Here is a 27,639-nt window from a genome sequence, read left to right as displayed (position 1 = left end):
AGTTCTGTGTCATTTTCCGAGACAGATACTTACTCTCTTTTATCACATGCAGTATTTGTATGACTCGGAAGTCTAAGCAGGTAGAAAGCTGGCACAAACAATGGATAATTGTAGAGACACTTAGCTGTCAGACAGAAGATCTAAGATGCAAAACTCTGGACATTCGGTTGATACTGTGATGTGATTTTCTTAATATTTTTAGAAAAAGTGTACAGCATGTAGAATATATACTAGAAGATGAAACAACGCTCTGCCTTCCTGAAGAAGATAGAAGTCATGTGGAATGTTAACTAAATTGTTGTTGCTTTCTTTTTTCCTCTTCTGCAAGGGAAAAAAGAGCTTTTTTCCTGCTCTCCTAAAAATAAAAGATTGATGAAAATGATGCATGACATGCACATCAGGAAAATGCACCCTGACAATTTTGCACAGAATATGTGTTGCATGTTGACAGATTTTTGCTATAAAACTGACAGTTTTGGTGCAAGCTGTTCTTGCCATGACTATAGGGAATAGGTAGCAAAAGGGAAAAGTATAATTTACATTATGCACACTTGAAATGAACCTGACAGGCTACAGGGTGGCTCAGTTGCTCCATGTAAAGGCACCATAAGGTATCTAAAACTAGTTCCCTTGCCCTTTATAGAAAAACATCCCTAAACATTATACTTGTGATGTGGTGAACTGATTACAGGAAAATCACAGGTCTCTTCACAGATTTTCACACATATTTTAAAAGTATTGGTGTGGACCAGTCTTTGTGAGATTCCATCTCTTCCCCCAAAAATTCATAGTGCAAGACCAAATTTCCTTTAAATTTTACATGAAACAAGGCTGCTTATCTATGAAAAGACGAACAAAGGTGACCATGCTGTGTCTGCATAGTTCTAAAGACTTTTTACAAGAAATAAAAATGGTAGCAGTCCTTGTAGTAAATTAAACATTTGGCTGCACAGAATGTATATCTATTAATTTTAAATGAGAGTACATCCAAAAAAATCTTTCTTGTTGTATAAAGGTTATCATCAAAGCTATAACATATTCAAATTCAATACAAAATGTCATTTTACTAATAAAATCCTTATGCTTTGAAATTTCAAAGAAGTGGAAAGATCTTTAAAAAGCAATGATTAAATATGCAAATGCAATCCTTGCAGCCTTTTTTTTTTTTAGAGAAATGTACCTTTTAGAAACCTATCTGCAGAGAAATCTTACTTTTTTCTCATCTTATTTTTCTTCTGCACCTCTTCTATTTTTAATGATGGATTGCTGTACAGTAGGCTGAACACCACACAGCTTCAGTCTTCCCTATTTAGATTAATCTAGGGAGAACATTAGATTTCTAATCTTGGGCAGTCTCACTTCCATTCTCCCATCGCTTGAGGGCTTACCTCCTGTCACCTCAAGCTAAATCCTTCTCATTTATTCACATGAACCATCAACTTTCATGAGACTGCCAAAATAAATAAGACCAGCAGGATATGGCCCCATATTTATTTCAGTAACAGCTTTCTTCAGTGTAAGTGCTACACAGACGACACTATGGCTCTGCTCTTCACACCCACTAGTTTCTAGAAGAACAACTCAATTTTTGTTTTCTTACAGCAACAGCTATTTAGTAAAGTTGTAAGAAATGAGTGAGGCATATCCTCCAAACCCAACTCAATTTTGAGGTATCTTTGTTTTCCTTGGCATTATGGTCTGTTGCTGTTCTGCTTGGTACCTCTGCTCGGTACCTTTTTTTTACTTTTATATGCCTGTTCTACGTTTGGGTCCTTTCTAGAGCTATCTTAATGGGCCATGTTTGGAAAGACACACGATAGATAGAGCTAGTCTGATGAAGTACTGGGGGATCAAGGCTGAAATTTTAAAGCTCACCCAGAAGGTGAATGAGTATGATCCTTCATATGAAGAAGAAGGAGAAGGAGAAGGCGAAAAAGAAGAAGAAGAAGAAGTAGAAGAGGAAGAAGATGACGAATAATAATAATAATAATCTTTCTAGCGTCAGAGACCCATAAAAGAGCTGGAGCTCATCTTCATCCTTTGGTGCTCATCTCACCTGAGTGCAGGAAACGAGTCCTGGAGTTTCATAGGAGAAAGCTGGCATTAGAGGCATAAAATAATTTAAATGCCCCTGTAACAGCTTGTGATCCTCAAGACCTCGCCTTTTGGGGTCTTTTTATTGGAAATTAACATTTCTCTGGACCCTGAAATGTATGTGTACTCTACTAATCCAGAGGTCCTCCTGCACCTACGTGGTCCAGCAAGCCACTGTGGTCAAGACATGTGACTGTAACCAGCAGCATTGAAAGAAGTGATGTGGCTGGCATTACATCTGGCCACCTTTCACTTTCCGCCTTTAAAGACCCTAAGTCTAAATACTAAAGGCAGCTACTGCCCAGGGCATAAGGGAAGGCTGAAATGGAGTAGAAAGGTATTCAGGGTCAAGAAATAGCAGAAAGTCCTGGCATCCCATCTGGTTACTTTGTTTAATCCTAGAGCAGTGGTTATCCAGTTTCTTTAAACAGCCCATATGGGGTCTGCCTTCCCCTTGCTGAAAGGGACACAGGGCATAATCAGTCTCCACACGCCCTCTCTCCCTCCCCTTCACACTTCACTGGAGCTGCTGTGCTAAGTCTCCCAGCATTGATGCTGCCTCTCTGTACCTCCCTCACAGCCTACAGCGGAACAACTGGACCCGGGCTGCGAGGTAGCGACACAGCAGAGGAGGGAGGAGGTGGGGGAGACGGCGCAGCTGGTCCAGAGTGTGCGAGGAGACACTTAAGCTGAGCAAAATGCATCCCTGACTTTTGCCTTTTCCTTATGCATCTGGTCACTGTGTAGTGCTGCATCTTGTTAGAAAGGCAGAAGTAGGGCTAGAAAAGCCACTGCTGCTGCTGCCTAACCCCATTTCTACATGCAGCATCAAGGTATCTCACTGCTAGGGAAGAACCTCTACCAAGGAAGCTGCTGCTAGCTTCGTACAAGCAATAGCAGTGGGAATGCAAATTCTCTCCCAGTCTATCCCTCTCCCACAGGAGATAGTACAATTTGGGGGCAGCTGAAACTTTAGATCTGCCATCTGCTTCCACAGAGCTGTAGGGAAGAGACTACTGCTGGTCAAAACCACAGATGACAGATCAGTACACGACACAAATGTGCTGAGCAATCCAAAAGAAGACAAGTTTCTCTCCTAAAACCAGAATCCAATAATGATTGTGGAGAAAGCAAGGCTGTGTAGTAAGCTGTTAAAAAATTATATTCTGAACGATATTGAATTATGGGATAATTCTGAGTGGGAGAGCTAGAAGTTCATTCCCCACTTTTCTGAGCTCAGCCGTTACAGTACTTTCATCTTGGCTACCTTATCCAAGAGGACTAGAGATCCTCCATGCTTGCCTATCTCCCCCACAGCATGTCACCCAGAGAGCAGAGTTATCATGTCTCATTGGCTGGTATCCAAAAGCATCTGCAGTGTGCTACTGATCTGTTGCAGAGCAATCTATCATGAATACAAGCCAGGAGGAGGTAGGAAGAAGTAGGAGTGGAGGGGAGAGGAAGGAGTGATGCTTATTGTCATGGAAACATGTCCCCACTGTATTGTTCGCCAGCACTTACAGATGTGGCTTACCAAACAGCGGGGCAGACCTACAGAACCCATCAGCAGTGGTCCCTGTGATGTGGTGTGTGGTGGACAGGGTATTTGCAGTTTTGCTACCATTGTGTAGCTACTTATACATCGCAATCAATAAACTACTTGAGCCCCATACTCCAAGACACTTGCAGTAACCTGGATACTACGCTACTGATGAAGACAAATGTAGGATATGTGCAGACAGCAAAATCTGCTATAGGGCTCTTCTACATTCTAATGGTTGAGTCTAAGTAATGTATTTTCTGACCTTGAGCTCTGCATTTATTTTTGAAGAAGCTTGAGAATCAGTTTCAAATTATTGGAGGGATAGTTGTAATCTCCATTTTCTTCCAAGTGCATTGCATTCAATTCCCATCTGTCCTTTCAGTCACCTCCTCTATTAAATGGTCACAGAAGATGAATAACGGTCGTGTGAATTCTTCAAAATTGCATTACATGTTATTCTGCTCCTTATTAATGTTCTATGTTGTTTTATTTACGATAACCTTGTGAGATGGCATCCACATGGTCTCTACATCCAGCTGAAAAATGGCACAAGTGTATTATTAATATGCAAGGATGGGAAAAACAATAAAAAACAGGATCAAAGGAGAGCAAGTATGCTTTCAAAATTAGGTCAGAAATTAAAGGAAGACTGTTACTGCTATGTGTTTGGATGAGCTCTTTCTTAGTTGCCAAGGTTTTAAAGATCTATTTGTGTAATTCATTTAATTGTCAGAAGTTCACACACTTCTCTTGTAACACCTACTGTATGCTAATGTGTCTTTTTCTAACAGATTTTATTCAGAGTTATTTAATACACACAAAAATGAACACTGCAGATTTTGTATTGCCTTTACTGGCTCCATATACAGTGTATCACAGAGAGCTTTGAGATCAAGGGAAGAAAGGTTTTCCTTCTACTGTATATTTGCTTTGTAGATTGGACTACTCCAGCATTTTCACTATTAGGATGACATGGTCCATCTTGCTTATCTGAAGTATCTTAACAGTATGGTAAACTAGATAAGGAGCATATAGTAGTTGATTAAACCATTTTCTACCTCATTGCATCTGTAATAAAGTATTTTTAAGTCTATTACATGTGAAACTGAGTTCTGTACCACTTTCCTGGCTGCTTGAGAAGACTTTCAGGTTAGAAATCTGCTTCACCTCATGGTTCCTGGTGGCAATGATAGAAGGGTATGTGCAATATTCATACAAGAATTGTGAGTCTGCAGGTCCATTCTGTGCGCAGGTTCCCCTTTCTTTTCCACAGTGCATACAGGCATCAAGCCGGCTCCAGTTCTCTCTCCTTCCATTTAGCATGGTATTGCCACCAAGCTCAATGCTCAAAACTACGACTCAGACTCCAAAATTCTTGACGCTGCTTACATTAGGATTTTTTAAAAATTCATTTCAGGTATCTCCTCATTTCCTTTCTAGCTTCAGAATGTTTAGGTGCATCTGAGTCACAATTTCAAGCTTTTATCTATGAACATAAGTAACGAATGCTTTTTTTCTTTTTTTTTTTCTTTTTTCTTTTTTTTCTTTTTTCTTTTTTTTCTTTAATGAAAGCTGATAGTCTCATGCAATTGCTTGCTGCTAGCTGTGGCCTTCAGAAAAACAGCAAACATCCCAAGAGTCGAAGTAAAATATGCGTGTTGCCGAGACGATAGCCATCAAAACTTCTCAGCTTTTTATGGGGAAACTGCATAATCATGAAGGGCAAGAAAAGATGTTAGTAAGTCATGTAGAGCTTTATGGTGGGAGTAAGAGGTACAGGAACAGAAGCTTTCTGATGAACAGAAGGCACAGAGTAGAAAATATGTTTCTGTCAGAGCCATCTGTTGTGGATCTCCCCAGGCTCAGCTGTGGTTACGAGTGGAGATCTCTGTAAGATGATGGAAGAATTATCAGTTGGTAGGAGTTTTTAATGTGTATGTATAGATTGGAAAGTTATGCTAGCAGTAATTGTAAAGTCCTGGTATTCTTGGATGAGAAGGTCTGCGTGTTCTCCTATAGGATCGCTATATTAACCAGAGGTGATAGTGCTTTAAACTCAGATCCTTAGAGTTAGAGAGGAACTGGCTGTCAAAAATCATCTTTGATCAGGTGATTGTAAATTGGTTAAAACAGGTCTGTAACTAAGGTTTTGGATTCAGAATGGCAATTTTTTCTGTGTATGGAATAAGGCTCAGTGGAGTAAGGAGCTCAAGAATTTTAATGTGAAGGAGGCTTGGAGCTAATTTAAGTCAGAAGTGTGTATTATTTAAGAGTTTTCTTGTGTATTGCAAGCACGAGGGGAAAATGGTAGGAAAGGAAACTTGACCTGCCTGGCGAAAATAAGCACCCACAGAAAATGTTTAAGAGTGAGAAGAAACCTGCCTCTGATGGAAAAGGAACTGACAGTTAGGAGAGGTAGGTCTCAAAGGTCAGAAAATGCAGACGTAAACCAAAAAAGTTCAAAAGCCTCGTTGAGCTGCTCCTCATGAAGAAAATTGAAATAAATAGCAGGAGATACTACATCCTCTGAAATAAAAAGAGAACAAGAAGGCAAGAAGTGCAGGAACTGCTGACTGACAGATAGTAATGAAAGGTTAATCCAGGTATGGCCAAACAGTGAATGAATCCTGTTCCCAGGATCTGTGAAGGGGTAGTGCTGGGATGTGAATGGGGATGGCAGGGTGACGGAAGTCATCCTTTCCCGAGGCAAAAGCAAAACGGAGGGCACATTCGCACAACATGTTGCAGTCAGGCGTGAAGCAGCTCTACCACTGCTGTGACCTGGCCAGGTGGAAGCCAGCTCCGGAGCAGGCACTGCCGAGCTGCATCAGTGTTAGCTTGCTGCTAGCACTGCCACATCCCAGCACTATCCCCTTCCCACATCCTGGGAAACAGCTGAAGTAAGGCTGGCTTCACTGCCCGCTCGGAAATGTGGGAAATTCGGTTCCAGTCTGGGCAGCCAGAGAGTGACACTTCCCCGCTCCCAAACTGCGAGTTAGGCAGATGGCCTTAAGCAAACCGAAATTTTATTGTAGGGTTTAAACATATTGAGAGGGGAAACCTGAGCAATCTGCCATGAGCAGGGCAAACACTTCAAAGAATTTACTGGCAATAACCCTGACCACATCTTCTCTTCCACTGCTGAGTGTCAGGTGAGGTGAGAAGTGCTCGCTGGCTGCCAGGCTGATACATAAAATGGGGTAGTGAGGGGCTGGGAGAGCTGATGCTTCCCTGCTCTACAGAAACTAAGGCAGCTGCATATATATTAAAAACTCCACAAGTCCTGAGCTGTCAGAGCCCTACACGTGTATCTGAAAGGCAACCCAGTTGACTCTCATCCAGCTGAGAAGCTGATGGATGTGGGAGCTGGTCCCTTTGAGCTGCTCCTGCTCATTTTTTTGTGGATGAGCATATCTGTTGTCATTGCTCAGCAGTCTTGCCCTCTCTGCTCTCTAAGTCCCTCCTCAGGCTGCAGTTTTACCCCACTTCTGGCATGGCCTGGCCTTCAGCCCTGCCTTTCTCAAGAACCTTCCCCTCCGTGCTCCAGCATTCATTTGTTTCGGAAAAGCTGCAAGGGCAGGCAGGATCTGTACGGAGTCCTTGCCAGTACAGGCAGATTTTTCTGAATGCTCTTACCCTTCTTTAAGAGTCTCTCAGGGTCTCTGAAAGAAATGCCCCCAATACTATTGAACCTGAATGTTTGTTAAACCTATTAAAGATTTAGTGAAAAAAAAAACCAAACCAACCTAAAAGTAGGACTCGGTGATGTCCCAAACATTACTTCTTTCTATTCTGACACTTCACCTGCTCCCCAGGAGATGCTGGCAGAGCGCTTATCTTCTGCTGGCACCTCTCCTCCTGCCACCTCCAGGGAGAAACATGCTGCTTCAAGGCAGGAGCAGAAGAATAAAAAGGAGTGGAGGAGGGAGATATAGATAATCACAGCTCAGTCAGATTTTGTCCTGTATGAACCCCAGAAAAGGTTTTAGAGAATAAATAAGGATGAAAAAGCAAATAAAAAGTGGACTGAATCTATCTAGATTTAAGGGAAGTGCTGAGACAGGGTGTGCCTCACAGGAACTAGTATTTGAGTAAGAGATGACAGAGGATTAATTCTGACATTGTAGAACAGAGGAGGTTGCTGGATTACAGGAGTAGAGAGCAATAGTTACATTCCTTGTGAGGGCAGCCTTGGGCCCAGTCTGGTTTGATGTTTTCCTTTGTGACCTTGGTGCAAGAACTAGACATGTGCTTACAAAATCTGCAGATGACACAAAGCTGGTATGTACAGCTAATACAGACCAGAGGAAGACTTGATTATCATGCAGGAAAAATTAGATGACCTTGTGGAACAGCATATTAGAAACAGCATGAAATTTAATAATCCAAAGTGCAAAATCATGCCCTTGAAGACTAATCACCAGAACTTTTGCTGTGGGAAAGGGGTTCATAACCGGAGGAAGGAGAGGTGAACAAACTGATTGACCATAGCATGGCCATGAGCCCCTCTGTGCCATATGGCTATGAAAACAGCTAATGATGCTCCAAAATGTACCTGGCGAGAATTTGCAGCAGACTTGGGAAGGAATTAGTAGCAGGGTAAAAGGTATCGGGCTCAGAAGATCTTATGCATTTCTGCTCACCTGTGTTCAAATGATACTTTAAACTGTAACAAATGCAGAGAAAGGCAGGTATATACAAGTAGGAAAGGTCAGATGGGGTAGCAGTGATCACCATTTCTGTGTTGTGTGCCCTTTATTGTCTTCCCTGCCCCCAAGATTTCATACAAAATTTGCTGCTCTGTGTTTATGTTGTCCTTATTGAATTATTCCCATCCCCTAAGGGATATTCCAGTCACCTGAACAAGTGAAGAAGTGAATTCCCCTTTCCACTGATGTATAACTTCATTATGGGGGAAGGGGAAATGTTTACCTTCCTTTCATTCATTAGAGGGTGGCTACAGTAGGATATTAAGGCAAGCATGTAGAGTCTTCTCGTAGTTCTGGGAAATCATCCCGTGCCTGTCACTTGTACCCTCTTCACCTGCTTGGGGTTGAACTGACGCACAGGGCTGGGCAGGAGTGATGGAGATGCCAGCAGCATCCACATTGTGGGGCTGGGCATCGCCAACAACAGCTTAGCACCCAAGTGCTGGTACATCCCCATGCTGCTCTCTCTTGTGGCCCTATTGCCGAGTCATCTCTTTGCTGGACTTTGCTGAGCTGCTCCACATTTACATCAGTGCAAGGAAAAAAAGAGGCTCGAGCTCAGCGTAAGGTTTTCAGTGCACCTCTGGCATTTTCCTCCTCTTCCTTCTGCCTTTCATGTTTTCTGGACCCATTTGGGGTGAGAAGGAGGAAAGGAAATGCTTCAGTGGATTGGCCAAGGGGAGCTTTCAGCAAACGCCCTCCCATCAGCACCGTAATCTGTGAAAAATATCTTGCAATAAGGACAGGCTGTTCATTTTCCTCTGTGCAGTCTGGCTCGCCCTGTGTAAGCAGAGGCTATCTTTAGCATGTCGTCGGTCTTTTTTATGAAGAGATATAAAAGCTCCCGCAGCAGGAGTCCTCTGGCTCTGAGACTGGGTGAAGGAATGAGGCTATGACAGACTGCTTAGCTGGCCCCACCGTTCAGAGCCATCTGCTTGCCAAGATTTCTCAGCTATGAAGAGAGAGGCAGACACTGCCCTTCGCAGCGGTGGTATGTCACCGTATGTATTGAGCACAACTCAGAGATTAGGAAGGGTTCAGATAAAATGAAACCCAAACAATTTAAATAGATGAACAGAAGATACTGTGTACTATCCGCTAATTTAAAATAATCCCTCTGGTTGTAAATAAGCAACAAAATGTAGTAGTTCTCCTCTCCCAAATGCAAATCAGCAAGGCTCTCGCATAATTCATTCAGACCCCATTAATGAGTATAAGCAGTTTAAGCAGTTTGTTTTAGGGCCATATCTCTGCAGTTGCTTATGTTGAACATCATTTCCTTTCCTGTTGCTAGCTTTGCAACAAGTCCCAAGAGTTATTTACAGACATCTTAGTTTTATCTAATTTAACAGCTTTGTGTTGTCAGCAGTTTTGCCGTCTCATTGTATTCCCTCTCTTCCTGGTCATTAATAAATAGATGGGTCTGGGGAAAGAGTGGAATTAATCCTAGCGGTGATCCTCTGGTGCAGTCCCTGTGGCAACACACTCTTACCACCTTTTCATCCCAACCATCTGCCATTCATCCTCATTCTTTTCTCTCTCTTTAACCAGTAACAAAGACCTTATCTCCTACCCCAGGGTTACTGAGTTTCCTTAAAAGCCTCATGTGAATGATATTATCAAATGTCTCTGTAAATGCATATCCCGTGATTCTCTTTAAGTCAATATTTTGCTAACTCTTTATAACATTTGAACAGGTTAGGAAAGCACATTTTATCCTCACTGATAAGAATGTCAATTTATCTCTGCTGATCTGTGCTGATTTGCAATTTACTCATCCTGATTTTTTCTCTTTCCTACATATCACCTGTAGGTGTTTTATAACTATTTTAAACCATTTTCTCAACTATTTTCCCCATTAATGAATTAAGATTCTCTAGATTTCAGTTCTGAGGGTCAGTCTAAAGAGCTATTTTAAAGATCGCTACAGTGTTGGCCATTTTCCAGTTATCCAGCAGAGTGGCTGTTTTAATGATGAATTACATATCTTTAATGATAAATTATGGTAGGCTGGAATTGTGCTTCATTCTTAGGATTTCCTCAGAATCTCCAATGAATTCCATTTGGTACCATAAATTATTGGAACATATATTTCTGGAGTTGTTACACCACTGATATTTTTAATATCTTATCCAACAGGGCTTTCACACCATTACATGTAACTTCAGAGTAAAGATTCACCCCCAGCCCTTCTTTTCTGACACCCAAATAAATCATTTACCTTCACTGCAATCTTTTCTCACCCTGTGCTTTCCTCCTTTACACTTAGCAGTCTAGTAAGCTTACATATAATAGCTTTCCGTATGTGATTTACTTGCATCACATACTATTTGTCGTCATGTGTTTGACTGTGTTTGCGTACTTTCTGAGCTTCACCTTACTGTACGAGTTATATCTTGCCTGCCAAATCTTCTGTTTTATTTGCACTCCTTTACCTGGGTATCTATTCTTGAAAGACTCTTTGGAGATCAAAATTAATCCTTGATTTTTGCTATTTAATTATCCTGTGCCTTCCCTTGTTTCTTTGTTCTGAACTGTGGAGATCTGCTAAAGCACAGGTTATAAATAGCTTCTATTCTAAAGTTATGAATCACTTTTTTTTTAATAATTATCTCTCTGCCAGGAAAAGTCCTGTTTTAAATACTGATATTTTATTTTAAAAATGCCGATACTTTGCATATAGCTTCAATTATTTAGCCTGAATGTGTTTCCATTGACCCATACTTGTAATTCTATCAGCTTCAAGGGGAATGTTAATGTAAATAGGGATATCATAATTATTCTCATCTTAATTATTGTACTTGGGACCATACTCTCTGAACCAAACCCTGTTGTTACTAAGCTAATGAACTCCATTACACATAGTATTTCTTCATGCTTACTCATTTTGTTCCACAGATACATGGTGTGTTTACAGTCCTGGATTTGTTTTTCTAGGATCTAGAATTTGTGTGCTGTCAGTTTCTCCTACACACCCTGAGTCCCCCTCAATGGTTTAGGTGGCACACTTTAACTCCTACCTTTATCCTCCTCTAAAAAAACTGATCATCACTGAATGTCTTTTCATATTCCCTTCTAATAAAAGTCACTTATTCACAGTTGCTTCATTTCTTCCCAACCTGGTACTGCTTTCTCAACCATCAGTAACCCTCCCCTCCCAAATCTCTGTACCTTTCTGTTACTTACACACCTGTCATTTAGCATGCCTGGCTCCTGAATCCTCCTCCCCATCCAAGAAGAAACCACTGATGTTGGTTTAGATGTTTAATTTATTTCTCAAGCGTACACTGTTGTTAGAATTCAAAACCAAAAATGTAAGGAATTCCTAGATTTTGAAATTGTTTTTCTATCATGATTAGGTACTGAAGCTATTGACTGCCACCTGTCTCTGTTAACTGTCTAACTCCCATAGCCAAGCAGGTATGTTAAAATACCCGATCTCTAGCTTTACATGTGCTTGAACAAGTAAGGAGTAAAACTGCAAGTGATGTTCATGAGAAATGTCTAGTGCTCAGACTTTTGAAAAACAGACCACTTAGATTAGGACTAATCAAGCATTCTATGGTGAAATAATTTTCTGCCAGAAACAACTCAAGAATTGGGTGCTCGCTAGCAATAGAGATAAGCCAGGATGAATCATATGTTGTAATCAGACAAAGGAGGTACTTGAACCTGGTCCTCCTAGTCCTACGTGCATTTTTGCTATTAGGGCGACAAGGAGTGGCATCTAAAATGTGCGTTAGAATTTGTCTATAGATGCTAGTTTTTAAGAAAATACGGGCCCAAATCTTTCTTTTATTTTTGTTTGTTCAAAAAAGGGAATAATGGAATTTATTTAGTATTGTGTTCAGGAGTGATTTAGCTATATTAATTAACGGAGAATTTTTGTGGCTTAAAAAGCAATGGTAAAATGATACAAATTTTAAAATACATGATGTACATGTACACTCTGGAATTGCCAATCAAATTTATTACCAGGCTATTGGTTCTGGCTCCTTGGAATTGGGGTTTCTTTTATTACATCTGTAGGACTAACCAAATGAAGTGTGGTCTAAGGCGCAGCGTGCATTTCTTCTTCCTGATGATGCAAGTCAGGAGGTCTCCCTCCAGCTGGAGAAGGTTAGTTGAGGCTGGCGTTGGGCATGTTTAGTCTGTGCAGAGAAGCAGGGTTCAGAAATCCCCAGACGTTGCCGTGGCAGAGCACAGCACTGTTCAAACTTGCTCCCTCGTGTCCAGAAGCCACCCACCATGTCCCAGCACCACAGCATCTAAGCTAACATGTCTTTACAGATCCCCCAGCAGAAGAGGTTGATATGGCTTAGGTGTTTGCACCAAAGTGTAGACAGGCCCCTCACCACCCAGGTTGTTGCCTTTCTTCTACCTTTTTCTCTCTAGGCAGTAGAAATCCAAGGTCCTTTAAGAATTGGAGCATGATGATGTGTTAATGCTACTACACAATGCTACACAACTTAAAGGCCTTCTTAATTATCTGATAGACTGATAGAATCATTGAAGCTATTCCAGTTTGCCCAGTAAATACACCTTTGGGTATGAAAACTCTACAGATCAAGTTTGACAAGCCTATTATTTGTCAGGCAATGTAAGATATCCTGTGATACTTTCTCTCCCGATATTGCAGAAGTAATTAGACTATACTAGGAACTGTTAGATTTGTACCTTTGAGGTCACAAGCACATTTTAAACTATTCTTTTCCTCTCTCTAGAATGCAAGAGCCAAAATCTGGCTTTGCTCAACTGAAAACTAAATGGATGTATGACAGTTACTAATATTCTGTTCCGCTGCAGTCCCACTCATGACACACCAGGCAGACAGGATTTCTTTGAAATTATCTGTGCTGGATTTGGGGACTTTGCTGATATGGCAGCTTGTGCACACAAGAAGGAAAGCGGAGCCCAGTACCACAAGTGTCTGCCATGCTTTCTGGGCGAGCAGGGTCTGGTGATGAGGTCTGGATCTGGTCCCTGATCCAAAGTTGTCTGGAATCTCTCCACTGACTCCGACCACCACAGCAAGCTGTAAATGTCATCCCCTAATATCTGTGTCAAACTTGTAAGAACAGCACGTTCTCTAAAATGGCATCTGCTTTTAATGAAAATAAAGCCTGGAGAATTCATCGAGATTCTTGTGGTCATTAACAAATTCTGCTGTCAAGTATGGATTTGTTCTGATTTGATTCTCAGATACTAGATTTTGTTTTCCCTTTCTTTTCTACAGTAGGCAGTCTTCTACTGTCAGAAATCCTCTCTTCACTTTGGTACTTGCAGACGGCATTACCATATTGCATTAGGCGGTGGAAGAAGAAAAAAATTGCACCCACCCTATTTCAGGGACTCGTACTCCAGCATCTGGCTCCAGTGTGGGCTGCATAGATTTTTTTTCTTTATTACAAGAGTAAAACATACCAGATTAAAGTCTTCCCATGCCAGTTTTGTTATCATAAATATTTGTGATGGATATGCTGATCCATTTTTTAATAGGGGATAATACTTCAGATGGCAAAATTATCGAAGCACAGAGCACGCTTAGGTCAAGGTAATTTAACTCTAATCTTGCCTAATTGTTATTGCGGTCTGGACTGACAGAACTGAGATAATTAAACCCAGATCATGAACTATCCTCTTCTTACTTTATGTGGTTCCACGTGCCAAATACAGCGCCAGCACTCCTAGCTGACATTTGCTGTGAAAAGACATTTTTAGGAATCATAATGTGTGAAGGCTGCCAGCAGGGCAGTCTATCACTTCTACCTTACATCAAAGGATGTGCACCCTCTTGGAGGAAAAAATAAAGCTAGTATAAAAAACAAGACTCTAGCAAGGAAGGGTAATGTGGGCACCTTGCAACTTCGAAGTTACAAGATTCAAATTTGGGAAAAAGAGAGTGCAGCCTGCACTTCCAGCCTTTCTTCCTTGCCTTTGAATCAAACAAGAATCTTTGGGAAAACTTCCGGAAAATACCGTCATCTCTACTTCTCATTAGTGTAATTGCCTCCATTTCTCTTTCCACGTCCAGAAGAATGCCGCTGTAACAACAACCTTGTAATTTCCACCACTCCTGGTGCTGCTTCTCCACTGCTGACTGCATCAGTCCACTTGCCAAAGCTGCAACCTCAGGTATAAGATGGGAAATATCCTCAAGCGAAGACAGTATAAAAAACCAGGAAGATGTGAAATTTTAAGACACCTCAGGTGTGTTCCTTAAATAGCTATAGCCTTTGTTTCACAGCTCTGTTTTCTGATGGTAAGCAATTTTTGCAATTACAAGTGGGGCAATATCAAATCTGTATGAAACATTCATAACTATAACTAAAATGGGTGATGTCTCTTCAGCTGATGCGTGGTTGAGAGGAACGCCTTTGATGCCAAGGCATTTTAACTGGGCTGGTACTGTCATGGTTGGATGTGTAGCTTAGTCATTTTGACAGTCTCTGCTGGGTCTTAACCAAGTGCTGTATTTAAATCCCTAGTTCTTCAAGGCTTTCCTGGTCAGAAAGGCAGAGTGCATTTCTGAGATGGGAAACCTGCAGTGTGCGGGACACTAATACAGGTACCAGCTCTCACGTAAGGGAGGCTGCAAGACTGACAAATTACAAAGAGACGGGGAGGGGTGTGCATGCACGTTTGTGTGTCAGAAAGGGGGAAAGAGAGAGAGCACCTGTGTGAGGGAAAGCTGCCAAAGGGCAGAAAGCATTTGGGGAATCAGGAAGACTATGCAAGCGGGGAGCTAGGAGGGGGCTAACAAAGCAGCAGAAGTAAAACACCTGCTTTATAGAAACAAATAGATGTGTGTACGTGTTGGAGGGAGAGGATGCCACAGGAGAAGTTCCCAGATCTGGTCAGGAAGCTGGCAAGAAAAAACTATCTAATAAACACCTGAGGTTTATTCAAGAACAGCATCTGCGCTTTGCTGCTCTCTGTTGAAGCCATCATTTAGAAAACAAGTGAAAATGAGTTTGGTGGTCTCACCTTACTCCCACATGGCATTTTACACATCACACAACAACTGTACGGTCTTTACACATGACTGTTTTCGTAGAAGGAAAATCTGGATCACAATGATATAATGGTGCAGACAGAAGTCCACATTGAAGGGTATTAGCAGAAACTGCTGCAGCATAATTTGCCTGCATTTTCCCTGACTGTAACTAATAAAAGCCCTCATCCCCATCAGTACCAAATTTACTCAAATTAAAAAGCTGCTTCTTTATGACAACAGACTATTCTCCTTGTTCCACTTCAAAAAGTATTAATTATGTAACATCACGTTTTACAAATATTTTTCTGTAAAAATGCTGCATTAAAGCACTTTAATGTTGAGTAAACAACTATGTGTGTTTTGCAATATAAGGAAGACTGTTTTCTATGCTCTCAGAAAAAAAAAGTTGCATCAGTGTTTTATAAGTAGGTCAGTGACAATTCCTTATATATTTCTTAAATTCACATGGACTCTCCAGGTTCTGGCATAGGAATACATGGGTAAAACTACTGTCAATAAAATATTCATGCTTTTCTTTAAAAATAAATAGACCCAGATAAGCTGCAGTAAGAGAGGTAATGCTTTCCCAGTGCAGGATTGTCATCTGCATGCTTTAAGAGCTGTTCAGTTTATTAGCATATAATTAATATGAGCATAATTAATATGAGATTCCCTTTGCAATGAAATCATTCATGAATTTGGGGCTTGTAAGACAGCCCTTAACTCTTCATTTGGCATGAAAATTGTTGTGAATATTAGTCATTATTCAAAAGACCTACTTATTTTTTAGGATCTAGGAGGGGGTTTGGTAAGGGGGGTGTGTGTCAATATCATGGTATCTTTTTAATCCAAAAACCTCATTGAAACACTGGTGACCAGAAGACCATTTATAACTCACTTGTATTACAGAGCATCAAAATTATGTTACACAGTGTGCTCCTGCTAGTGTGACTAAAGCATGGCGGGCTCACCTGTCTGTCAGGCAGGGTCGTCACTGCCAGCACCATTCCCCCTTCCAGGAGATTTGGTGGCTGAGTCCAAGGTCAGCTCCTCAGAAAGCCTTTTAACTTGGACAAACTGTACATGTGGTTACTGTTGACATATCCATGGCTGTAAAATTACAGGTTGTCATTTAATCCTAGAAGTTTTGTAAAGAGATGTGGTAATACCTATGACCAGGTGGTATTCTAAAGAAAGTCACAGGAAAAGTCCCATAGTCAGTGCAAAAGATTAGCCTTGTCTCCTACAGATGCTTCCTTGAGCAATCTCTAGCATTTGTAGGGATTGGAACTACCTTAGTAGGGATCGGAAATATCTTAGCTCGCGCACACACACAAAAAAAGATACCTCTGAGACATCTAGTCTCTGGAGAGCCTTGAAACTTGCTGTGAGCCTTAAAGGTTAATATCTGGAATGGGCTGCTTTAGATAGAGACTTTGCTTAATACAGAAAGCACTGGAATATTGTGCTTTCACCAATATGAAGTTCTTGCAGATATCTATACGCCGTACCATTTTCTTACATCTGACATCCTTTCCCATGTGCACAGTAGATTATGGTGAACCTCAATGTGATGTGTATGTAGATCTCTTGGCTAAAAGACCTGGTTTCCATCAAAGGGGAGAGCATTCCAGCCAACTGAGGTGTAAAACACTTTTTCTTTTAGGTATTTCCATAATATCCAGATTTGAGAAGGGACATGCCCAGAAAGACTGTGAAACTATGTTCCTAGAGTGATCAGAAAGTGATTCCACAGGTAGAAATATGTATTAGGTTTAGCCACCTATTTGAAAAATCTAATCATCAATATTGTGTTCCTTGTATTGGTAGAAATTCTCATTTTGCCGTTGACTTACTTCTTGGTTAGCTGAAATATGTCACTATTGACATCTCACATAGAAGAAACACAGCTCTGTGTAATTTGTATGTCTGCCCTGGGCCCACATAGATAAGAGGGAATACATAAAGCAGGCTGGATGGTGTTTTGAGTGATTTTTCATGTATGTGACATGAAGATGAGTGGCCACTCCCTGGAGATCTATTGAGAGAGAAATGGATTATCAAAGGGGCAGACTCCACTTGATTTACACGCTTACTCCACTCGGGCAGCTCCAGCTAATGGAAATTGTCAGTGGCTGCTGGCAGATGCAAAGAATTCAAGGCAGATGTTTGCCTCTTTTGGTTTGTTCACTTGTGTGCCTGAATCAACCAGCGGTGGGCTCATTATGCACCGTTACTGCTCTAGGTTTTGAACCTATTTCTTCTCAAATTAATTGCTTCTGGTTCAGTTATCTGTAACCAATGTGATTGAAATAGCATGAAAACAATCACTGATGTGTGGCTGTTGTCCATTAACTCCCCCAAGGAAACACGCTGTCCATCAGGCTGCTCAGGGAGCCAGTGGATTTCATGAGTTTGGAAGCACAGTTCCGTGTTACCAACAGGCTGGAGACAAGGCTCTGGTGCAGTAGAGGTGCTAGGCTGATAAGGATGCGGGTGCTATGTCACTATCTCCTCTGCGTATGCAAGATACAATACCAGGGACACTGTGTGACCAGTTACACAGCTGGTACCAGCAGCAGGATTCCTTCTTTGGCTTTCAGACAAGTTGCAGTGGGAAGTGGTTGCAGAAGCACCTCTCACGGGGCTGTGCTTGCTCAACCTCCTGGAAGAGAAGCCTGTAGCTCTTCCGTGGGTGACATGGGTGGTGAGGCACACTGGAACTGCGTTCTAAGGCCCATCTTGTGGATTTGGGTTGAAAGACAGATTGCATTTTCGTGCTTTCATCTTCAGACACCCCTCTCTCCTTTTTTTTTTCTTACGGGAAAGAAGGTGTTTGCTTTGTACGTTGCTTAGGATCTCAGTTGGTTAATCTGGCCTAGAAAGGAGATTTACCATTGACTCCAGTGGCTGTCTTTGAGGGAAAAAAAAAAAAAGAAAGGGAAAAAACCCCTCATCCTTTTAGCCTTTGGAATTATTACTGGGAAAGATTTGTAAAGGTTACTTGCAAAGATTTTATGATTTGTAAAGATCATAGAGGATGAATTTGGTGGAGGTCAATAAACAATACTGGAATCACCAGCTGACATCAGGGTCTTACTGACCTGCATGTGAAACTAGAAAAAACATTTAAAACCCCAATCCTGTATTCCACAGCATTTGACAAACTGGCAACAAGACGTTTCTGCCTTGCACATTGGGAGTCTATGAAAGGGAAGGGAAGAATAAGGCTATTCTTAGCCTCCTTTATGGGCACACAAAGTAAGGCACAGAAATGTTACTCGCTGCGGGGGGGGAGGGTTTGTTCAGGAACCGGGGACAGGACCGCTGTGTTACTGTAAAATCGTCCTTCCCGACAGGGCAAAGGGGAAGCTGCGGCTGACGGAGCCCTGTGCCGGCGGCTGTGTCTCCGCACACTCCCATCTCAGTCAACTACTGGAAACGTCCTGGTTTCTTTCCCCCCCCGAGTTATTTTTATTCGTGCTCAAAGACCAGGCTGAGGTTTCGCCAGAGCCTGGACGGCGTTACCTCGGGATGGGAATTCAAGCGGTGACTCCTACACGGGCGGACGACAACAAAGCGCAGAGCCCACGCCGCCGGAGGCAGGGGAGCGCCCCGAGGGCTCACTGCAAGCGCCGCCCGGCCGCTGCCTCCCGCGGGGCAGCCCGGCCCTCCCCGCCGCCGCCCGCGGCCCTCCCGCGGCGAAGCTCCCGGCGGCTGCCCCCCAAACGTCCCAGCCCGGAGCCCCGCGGCAGCGGGTCCCCCTCCCCTCCGCGCCCCGCCATCCCCCGGCAGACGGGGCAGCGGGGCGGTGCCTCCCCCCGGCCCGGCCCTGCCTGGTCCGGCGGAGGCGGTGGGCGGCTCCTGCGGCCGCGGCATAAACTGGCGGCCCCTCCCGCCAGCCCCGCCGGACGGCAGGGAGGAGGCCGGCGCTCCCGCGGGAGCCGGGCGGAGGCTGCGGCGGCGGCTCTCCAGCCGAGGGGCTGCGCCTGGTGGCAGCGGCGGGGCGGGGAGCGGAGCTGCGGGGCTCGGGCGCGCCGCCTCCGCCTCCCGCGGCCTCGCTCGCACGGCGGCGGCAGGCTCCGGCGGGCTCCCCCCATTGTCTGCCCGCGGGCGGAGGGCTGCGCTGCCCGCCCGCCCTCGCCTTTGTGTGCTCCGGCCGGCGGCCGGGCGGCGCGGCGCCCGCTGTAATGTGCGCTGCGGGGCGGTGGGGGGTCCGCTCCTCCCGGTGAGAGGCGGGGAGGGACCCAGCCTCGGCCCCGGAGGCTTTTCACCTGCAGCAGCCGGGGGAGGGGGACTATGGACTGAGCGCATCGGTGTACCATGGAGTCGGGCATCCGCTTGGGCACGCTCTGCCTTCTCCTCTGCCTGGGGCCAGGTAGGCGGATGCCGGACCCGCCGGGCGGGCACCCGGCAGCGGGGCCGGGGGAGCTTCGCGGCGGCGATGCCCTGGTCCCCGGGCGGCCGCAGGTGCGGGGCGCCGCGGCGGGTGTGGGGGGGTGCTCGGAAAGTTGCAGTGTTGGCGGGTGGGGTAACGGCACTTTCTGGGTCAGTTGCAGGCTTTGGCGTGGACCCCTCGCTGCAGATCGACGTGCTGTCCGAGCTCCAGCTGGGAGGCTCCGCGGAGGGCGTGCGCCAGGTGCCGGGGCTGCACAACGGGAGCAAAGCCTTCCTCTTCCCAGGTACGGCCGCCCCTGCCCGCCCGGCCCCTCTCAACTTCGGCCGCGCGGTCGGGCCCCTGTGCCGCGCACGGGGGGCTCGCCCGCCCCTCACAGCCAGGGGTTTGCCCGCTCCTGAAGCACCCCGTGTCCTTTCCCTTCCCTTCCTGCCCCCTTTTCTTCCACTCTTCTTCTCCCCCCACCCCCGCTTTTTTTTTCTCTCGCACCCCTCTTTTTTTTTTTTCTTTGACTGGTAGACGGTTAATTAAAGTACAGCAGGAACGGGGATGGCAGATGGCTGATTTTGTGAGTCGTGGGGTGCAGTGATGAATAATAGCACCACCCACTCTTCTGCTTTACTTGGGAAATGCTAAACATACCCCGGTTCCAGCTGAGGAAATGCTCACTGAAAGTTTCAGGTGAATCGAGCAAAATGCTGAAATGAAGCGCCCCAGAGGAGTGAGACAGATGGCTGAAAATAAGAGACCCTTTTTTTACCAAGGGGAAGTGGCCCTTGTGAGCGTCTATGTCATACCCCTCGTGAGAAACAAAGAATGAGTTTTAGTCTCTTACTGTGTTTGTGATTGGGTTTTTTGTTCATATTGGGAATAGGAATAAAATACTAGTCTTGTTTCATCTTTCAAAAATAACATTTATGAGGTTTATTAAAAATAATTAAACTTCCTTGTATTGTAGTTCATAAAGGACTGTAAAATAACTCTCAATGGCCAGTTGAATTTATTGGCATAGGTTACATTGCCTATACTTGCTCATTATCAGTGTATTTTTGAATTACGCTTTAATAACATACTGATACCTTAAATGAAGCTGGAGTCAAGAATGCTTTCAGGAAAAAACTACTGCTCTAGCTTAATTTAAAAAAAGCCTAAAAATGGCCTTTAAAAGCAAGTCTCTCCTCTGAAAGATGATAAAATGCTCCTTAGAAACGTGACTAAACAACAGCAAGGAATATGGCTCAACATCTGGTGGAGGAAGAGTAAATCTCCACATCAGCCTGTAGTTTTAAAATAGGGGCACTTGATTGCTGGCTTCTTATGTTGTGCCAGGAGTTTCAGCTTCGATCTGAAAACATTGCTAGTGCAACAGGCAAGAGGCTGTGTTTCCCATACAGGAGAATTATAATTCAAGGGAGATAAGATCTGGAAAGGGAATTTCTTTTTCATGTTTGCATTAATGAGATAATTTATCAGAAGCTAATAGTTGCCAAAGGCTTTTTTTAAGGTGATCTCTCTAGCGGTGTTCTTCCCCGGTACAGCCAGCATGTGTCACTATGGACATGAATGTGGAGACACACGGGCATATGCATTCAGAAACACTGACACATGCTGGTTTTTAACACAGTGGTGGGCTTGCGGCTGCAGAACAGGGCCCTCTGTAAAGGAGGCGACTGCTTAGAATGGCCACATGTTTGTGTGGCTGTGGGCTTCACGTCCTAAAATAGCTGTAATACTTAAGGTATGGTTCTGAATTGAGGCCCCATTGTGCTATAATGGGTTGGGGTGAGGGGGAAGTGAAAACTCCCTTTGACTTCAGTGGTAACAGGATTAGAGATTTGTAAAAATAAGCTTTTTTAGTGTATATTTTCCCAGTGTTGGGACCAAAAAAAAATTACTGGGTTACTAAAGAATTTCTTTCAAGTTGTTCCTTCTTTCTTTGTAATTATGAATGTATATATGGGTTACCAGTTTAGTTGTGCCAAAAGGAGACAGGAGTTTAAATTTTCACACCGACATTTTATTTTGTTGAGATGAATTGGGGGAATAACAAGGATGAAAACACTTGGGTCTAAATGGTGGTTGGAGTCGCTCAATATCCCTTGGGAAGTCTTCAGTGCCCTGCAGGACTGGAGCCTGTCTTCCTGCTACTGCATAAGATGACTGCTGGTTTTCTTATAGTAAATGGGGTCCTTACTGAGCAGACAGATTTTCATTTTTGTACTTGCATTTAGAAATAGAGGAATTTCCTTCCTTGATCAGACCACTGGGTCCATTTAGTCATTTTTTGCTCTGCTCTTAGAGCTCACACGGTAGGAACATTGCTGCAATGTATGCCTCTTAACATACGTATTTGCAGTGTGTGAATTTCAAATATATGTAGGTGCTGACTTCAAATTTGGTTTTTGCCTATGTGTTTTTTCCTTATTCCCGCTAAAGCCTTACTCTTAGGCACAAATGACTTGAAATGATCTGTGAACTTACTCTGGAAGCTTTAACTTGTGATCCTTTGCCTTCTGGTTTCTTCAGATATTGAATCTTTTCTTGTACCGTATACATATTTATGACATTTTAGTATGTTGCCTTTTTTGATAGACCACATTCTCAACTGGTGTAAAGCCTTACTTTACATATGCTTAAAACATACAGAAAGCCTAAATGCTGTTCTTTATTTTAGAAAGAAATGATGAATGTGGCAGGTTGAACTGCCAACAGGTACCAGACAATTAAAGATACGTGATGGGAAAATTGTACATACAGCTAAAGCAGAACAGTCTTTTTCTTTCCTTCTGTTTCTAGGTGAAAAGTCAGTTTTGACTACTTAATTAGATATAGCATCAATTTTCAATACAAGGGTTTTGGTGTCTAATTGGCTGTTCTGACATTCTTCTTTGCATAATTGATTTTCAAAGGTACTTCTATTTCTAGGCCATACAACACAGTAAGCAGTTGCTCTCTGAAGGTAGTTCTAGTCTGTTATAGCCTATTAAAGAGCATTTAGATTGCTCCTTATATGGTTCCTGATTTAAAAATAGCTCTAGCCAATTGAAATTTGCAGTCACTTGGACTTCTGTGTACCAACCTGCTCTGTCACTGTACGAATCTTATAGAAAGTATCAGACTTGGGAAACAGAACTCTTCCCGCTGACTTCAGAAGGATTAAATGCTGTGGTCTTGAATTGTAAAGCTTTTTAGGTGCCTCATGCTTCTTAGTTGTAGTGGATGGTAGCACCTGAATGCCGCTGTAATCTGGCTCTAGTTAGCTGCAGGGACTTCTCTTCCTGGAAGAATGTGATTTGCAAAGTAATTGTAAAATCTTCCAGTGTAGCTTGTGGGAAGATACAATTATGAATAGAAAACAGGAGGAAGCCTTCCAAAATGTTAGTCTTGCTATATGTGAACATCTGCCAGCACTTCCTAGCCAACAGCAGATATTATTATGTCAAAATATGTTGAGAGGAAAATTATTCCTCTTCTGGTCAGAGCAGCAGAACAGAAGTCAAATATCTACACTTCTCTGTGCTCGTGTACATAAGTTAGGGAAATTTTCGATACCTTAGTTTTCCCTTTGCAAAACAGGGATGACACTAAAGGTAAAGCCCAAATCAGGTGGGTGGACTGAAGTGTAACTAATGTATTTGCAGAAGGCTTTTGGAGAAATACCGGTTGTCAGTCTCATAATTCTTTCTTTGTAAATATACTGCATTCATACAATTTGAGGAGATCAGTAGGGATGAAAGTCAATGTGGCTATTTTCCTGTGCAAATGTGAACATCATATGCAACAAGTGGTCTTGCAGCAATATGTAACTGCATGGAAGTTTGAAAAGGCAGACAAAACCACCAACAACAGAGGTGTTGAGGGTTTTGAATGGGTCAGACATACCTGACTTGGTTCTGTGCTCACGGGACTTACTTAACAGTAAGCACATGCAAGGTCCTGATGAAGCCAGGTATTTCAACTTGCAATAGGAAATGGGTGTTCTGAGGTGTAAGAGTCTAAATAAAGGCTGAATGTATATAAATATATATACAAATATGCCCATCAAAAGGTGTATATATGCCTCGAAGAGGAGGTGGCTAAAGGGTGGGCAGAAGAGTGCAGTCAGATGGTTAATAAACACAGGAATATGTGTTTAAGGAAAAGATAAAAAGGGCATGGCAGTCAAAAATGTGGGAGCTTGTGTATCTGAATGCAGAACTTGGAACTAATTCAGAGGATAAGCTTTTTCTCTGTCAGTTAGGATATGTAACTCTTAATATGGTTATAAACAATATTTGGGTATTTCTGATGAGGAGGGACAGTTCTAGAGGCAAGACAGAGTATATTCTGATGGGGAACAAGATGTGCTATGAAACACCAAAGAAAGAATTTAATCTGTTGGTGTGATGCACAAAAGGACTTGGCACTACTGTTCTTTGAATTGGGGCTTGCTGGCACAAACTGCTGGCAGAAATGCCCTTGGTGTAAATGCTTTGTTAAATACTGTTGCATGACTGGATCATTAGCCTGCTAATTTAAAATGCTAGCAAGACAATATTACTATATATGTAATACATACTTTGTATCCCTTTGGAAAGATCACTCTTTTCGGCCCATGACATCTCTGGACACTACTAAATTAAGGAGCTAAAAATAAAGCTTTAAAACTAGATGACAGTAAACTTTCTTTCATTATAGGAATAGGATTTACATTGCCTATGCACTTCACACACACTTTTTTCCTTGCCACCTGTCATTGAAACTATGGACAGATGCTTTCTCCAGGTTCCAGCTGAGCCTGCTGAAAATATTACTGTTCCCAACTGCTTGTCACCACCTGGGAGCTAGAGGTTACTGTCCCCACAACTTTGCCGAAGCAAGAGATCATATCAGCAGACATGGGAATGCTCATGGCAAAGTCGGCCAGCTTCAGGAGTGAACCTGGCTGACTGCAGTGACATGTGTTAGAGAGTCCCAAAAAATCCTCTTCCCCAGTTGTACCTGAGACCCAAATCATCTCCCAGAGGAGCAGTAACAGACAACTGGGGGAGAGGATGCTAATGTTGCCAACTGGCATGTCTGACTGCAGCTTTTTTGTCTTCGAAGCAAGTTGGTTTCTCTCTCAGAATCACTGAATCCTTAAAATGTGGGACCTCCAGCACAGAGATTATCTGTAGATAATGAAAATTCCCAGAGTTTTTCAGAGAGACAAAGAAAACCCCTCACCCCTTACTTTTTGGAAAGACTGAAATAATTGAGTTTAATTTCAGTAAGCACTGGAGTGTTTTTCAATGTTGGAAATGCCTAGTATAAGCAATTACTCTATGATGATGTGGTAGCCAGAGGGATCCAGATTTTGGCATACCTGGAACAACAGTGTATGGCTTTCCCCCCACTGCCCTCATCCCCTTCCACCTCTGGCACATTCCAAAGTCACCTCTGCACCCATGCAAACAGTAACTGTTGTGGTATGGCACTGCCACGGTTGTGATTGGTGCTGCTGGGGAGCCGTGCTGGGTGTTGAAGGAGAGCCCCAAAGAGCTGGGCTGCTTCTGCTGGGGCCTGCGGAGCAGGGACTGCGGCCGCGAGGCATCCCCCTGCTCCAGATGAGCTGAATATTTGGCATCCCTCTCCTCCTGTCAGCAGTGTTAGCAAGAGGCGGTATTTGGGAAGTGTCTGCTGCGTGAAGAGCCTGCCCCAAAAAAGTAGGAGGTAGTATGTGAGAATTCTGCATCCAGTTCCCATCCCAAACCATGCTGAGTTACCATGCATGGAGAATTAGGATGCGCTTACCCACTGCATAACCATGCATTGCTGAATAATCATAACTATACCTATTATTGGAGACTGCGTTGTTTGCTAACTACTGCCATGCTGGCTTTTCTGTAAAACAGAAGGGGAAAAAGTTATGGGAAGAAAAAACCTCAAGCATTGTGGACTTGTGATTGATGCTTGTAATGGCACAGCAGAGGGTAGAACTGGGAAGTGAATGGGGACCTAATATACAGCAGATACCGAGGAAACACAGGTTTCTAGAGAAGAAAAGCTTGTAATCCCTGTATGTAGTCATTAGTGCATAGTTGATACTAATGTTAAGGAATGACAGAAAACTTGGCCTGTAGCATTTGGGGATTGTAACTGCCTTAATGCTGAAAGTTTCAAATAAATAATGTTGCTGAGAGTCTGTATTAGGCATATAAAGCATCACAAAGGCATAAGTGTAGAGCAATAAAGTTGTTTTAAGTATGGCTCTAAGAATGATACCGTTGTTCATTGCAAGAAAAGGTATTCTACATAAAATTTTCTTTTTTGCCGTGTATATTTTTTTTGTTTTTCTACAATGTGTTTTTTGGTGGGAGGGAGAAGAAATAAGCAGAAATTAAATATTCCCTCCATAGCCTTTGGGTTTTGTGTGGGTGTTTTTTTTTTTTTTTTTTTTTTTTTTTTTTGGTACTTGCATCTCTTGCTGTGTGTCTTCATATGGGCTCTAGTCACCTTTCAGTCAGTTAAATTCTTAAGAGCATGGATTCTGGAAGAAGCTACAGCATGGGGAAAGAAATGATACCTGCTTGCCAGTGTAGGCACCGTACCTTACCTGCCCAGATCCCACGGGGAGATAGTGCCAAGCAGCATGGCTTCCATGGCTTTGCCCGGGCTTGGTGGGACAGTTAACACCTCCAGCCTCTGCTACTTCAGCCTTTGCAGTGAATTAGTACCTGCACTTATTAATCAGCGTGGGTTTGACTTAATTGAGAGGAATGTCATATTTTATTGTGTTCTCATGGCCTTGACCTCGTGTTTTTCACAGCCAGGTTGCATCTACTATCTGCAATAAATTGAAGTCCCTGGGGATCTGTTTTCTACTGGAACAGTGCTGAGTGTCTAAAACTTTTTTTTAATGAGAGTTTGGTTGCTCAGGTTAATTCAAATAACCATGCTCCATTTCTATATTCAGTATTGCCCAAATCAATTGATACTGAATAGTAACGGACAGAATTGCATTTGTTTGTTCCTACCTTTACAATCAGGCCTCTTCTAAAGTACTGCAAGCATAAAACCATTATTGAGGCTAGTATTATCTCACGGCTCAACCTGGCGTATTTGTTGGAAAGCTGAAAATGAGTATGATGTGCAGCGCTGGGGCATGTATGGAAGGAAAATACATGAAGATGGTGTCAGTGTGGTGATGTGGGGCAGAGCCCTAGTTGGTGCCATGAGAAGGGTGAGGATGGTCAGAGGAGTGGAGGCCAGGGAGGCCTTTCTCCATGTCAACGTCCTCATCAGGACCAGCCAAGTGCAGATGGCTGCACACCAGGCAGCCCCTCCTGGCAGCGTAGCAGGATGCAGTGGTGTCTGTTAGAATCATAGAATCATTTAGGCTGGAAAAGACCTTTAAGATCATCAAGTCCAACCATTAACCTAACTCTGCTAAGTCCATCACTAAACCATGTCCCTAAGTGCCTCATCCACAGGTCTTTTAAATACCTCCAGGGATGGTGACTCAACCACCTCCCTGGGCAGCCTGTTCCAATGTCTGACAACACTTTCAGTGAAGAAGTTTTTCTAATACCCAGTCTAAATCTCCCCTGGTGCAACTTGAGGCCATTTCCTCTTGTCCTGTTACTTGTCATTTGGGAGAAGAGATCAGCACCCACCTCTCTGCAACCTCCTGTCAGGTAGTTGTAGAGAGCAATAAGGTCTCCCCTCAGCCTCTTCTTCTCCAGACTGAACAATCCCAGCTCTCTCAACCGCTCCTCATAAGACTTGTGCTCCAGACCCTTCACCAGCTTTGTCACCCTTCTCTGGTCATGCTCCAGCACCTCAATGTCCTTCTTGTAGTGAAGGGCCCAAAACTGAATACCGTATTCGAGGAGCAGCCTCACCAGTGCCAAGTACAAGGGTACAATCACTTCCCTACTCC

General features: G+C 43.3%; 1 protein-coding gene across 1 annotated transcript in view; it reads left to right on the top strand.

Moving 5' to 3' along the window:
- Positions 1-19,666: 19,666 nt before the first annotated feature.
- NELL2 (neural EGFL like 2) overlaps positions 19,667-27,639 on the top strand; it is a 155,483-nt gene continuing 147,510 nt past the window's right edge. The window contains exons 1-2 of the mRNA XM_059816768.1: positions 19,667-19,721; positions 19,897-20,025. Coding sequence (XP_059672751.1) covers positions 19,667-19,721; positions 19,897-20,025 — 184 coding nt within the window. The remainder of the gene's footprint in view (positions 19,722-19,896; positions 20,026-27,639) is intronic.

This window comes from Gavia stellata, chromosome 4 (genome assembly GCF_030936135.1).
Source record: "Gavia stellata isolate bGavSte3 chromosome 4, bGavSte3.hap2, whole genome shotgun sequence".
NCBI classification, from domain to species: Eukaryota; Metazoa; Chordata; class Aves; order Gaviiformes; family Gaviidae; genus Gavia; species Gavia stellata.
This window is presented reverse-complemented; position numbering and strand designations above follow the sequence as displayed.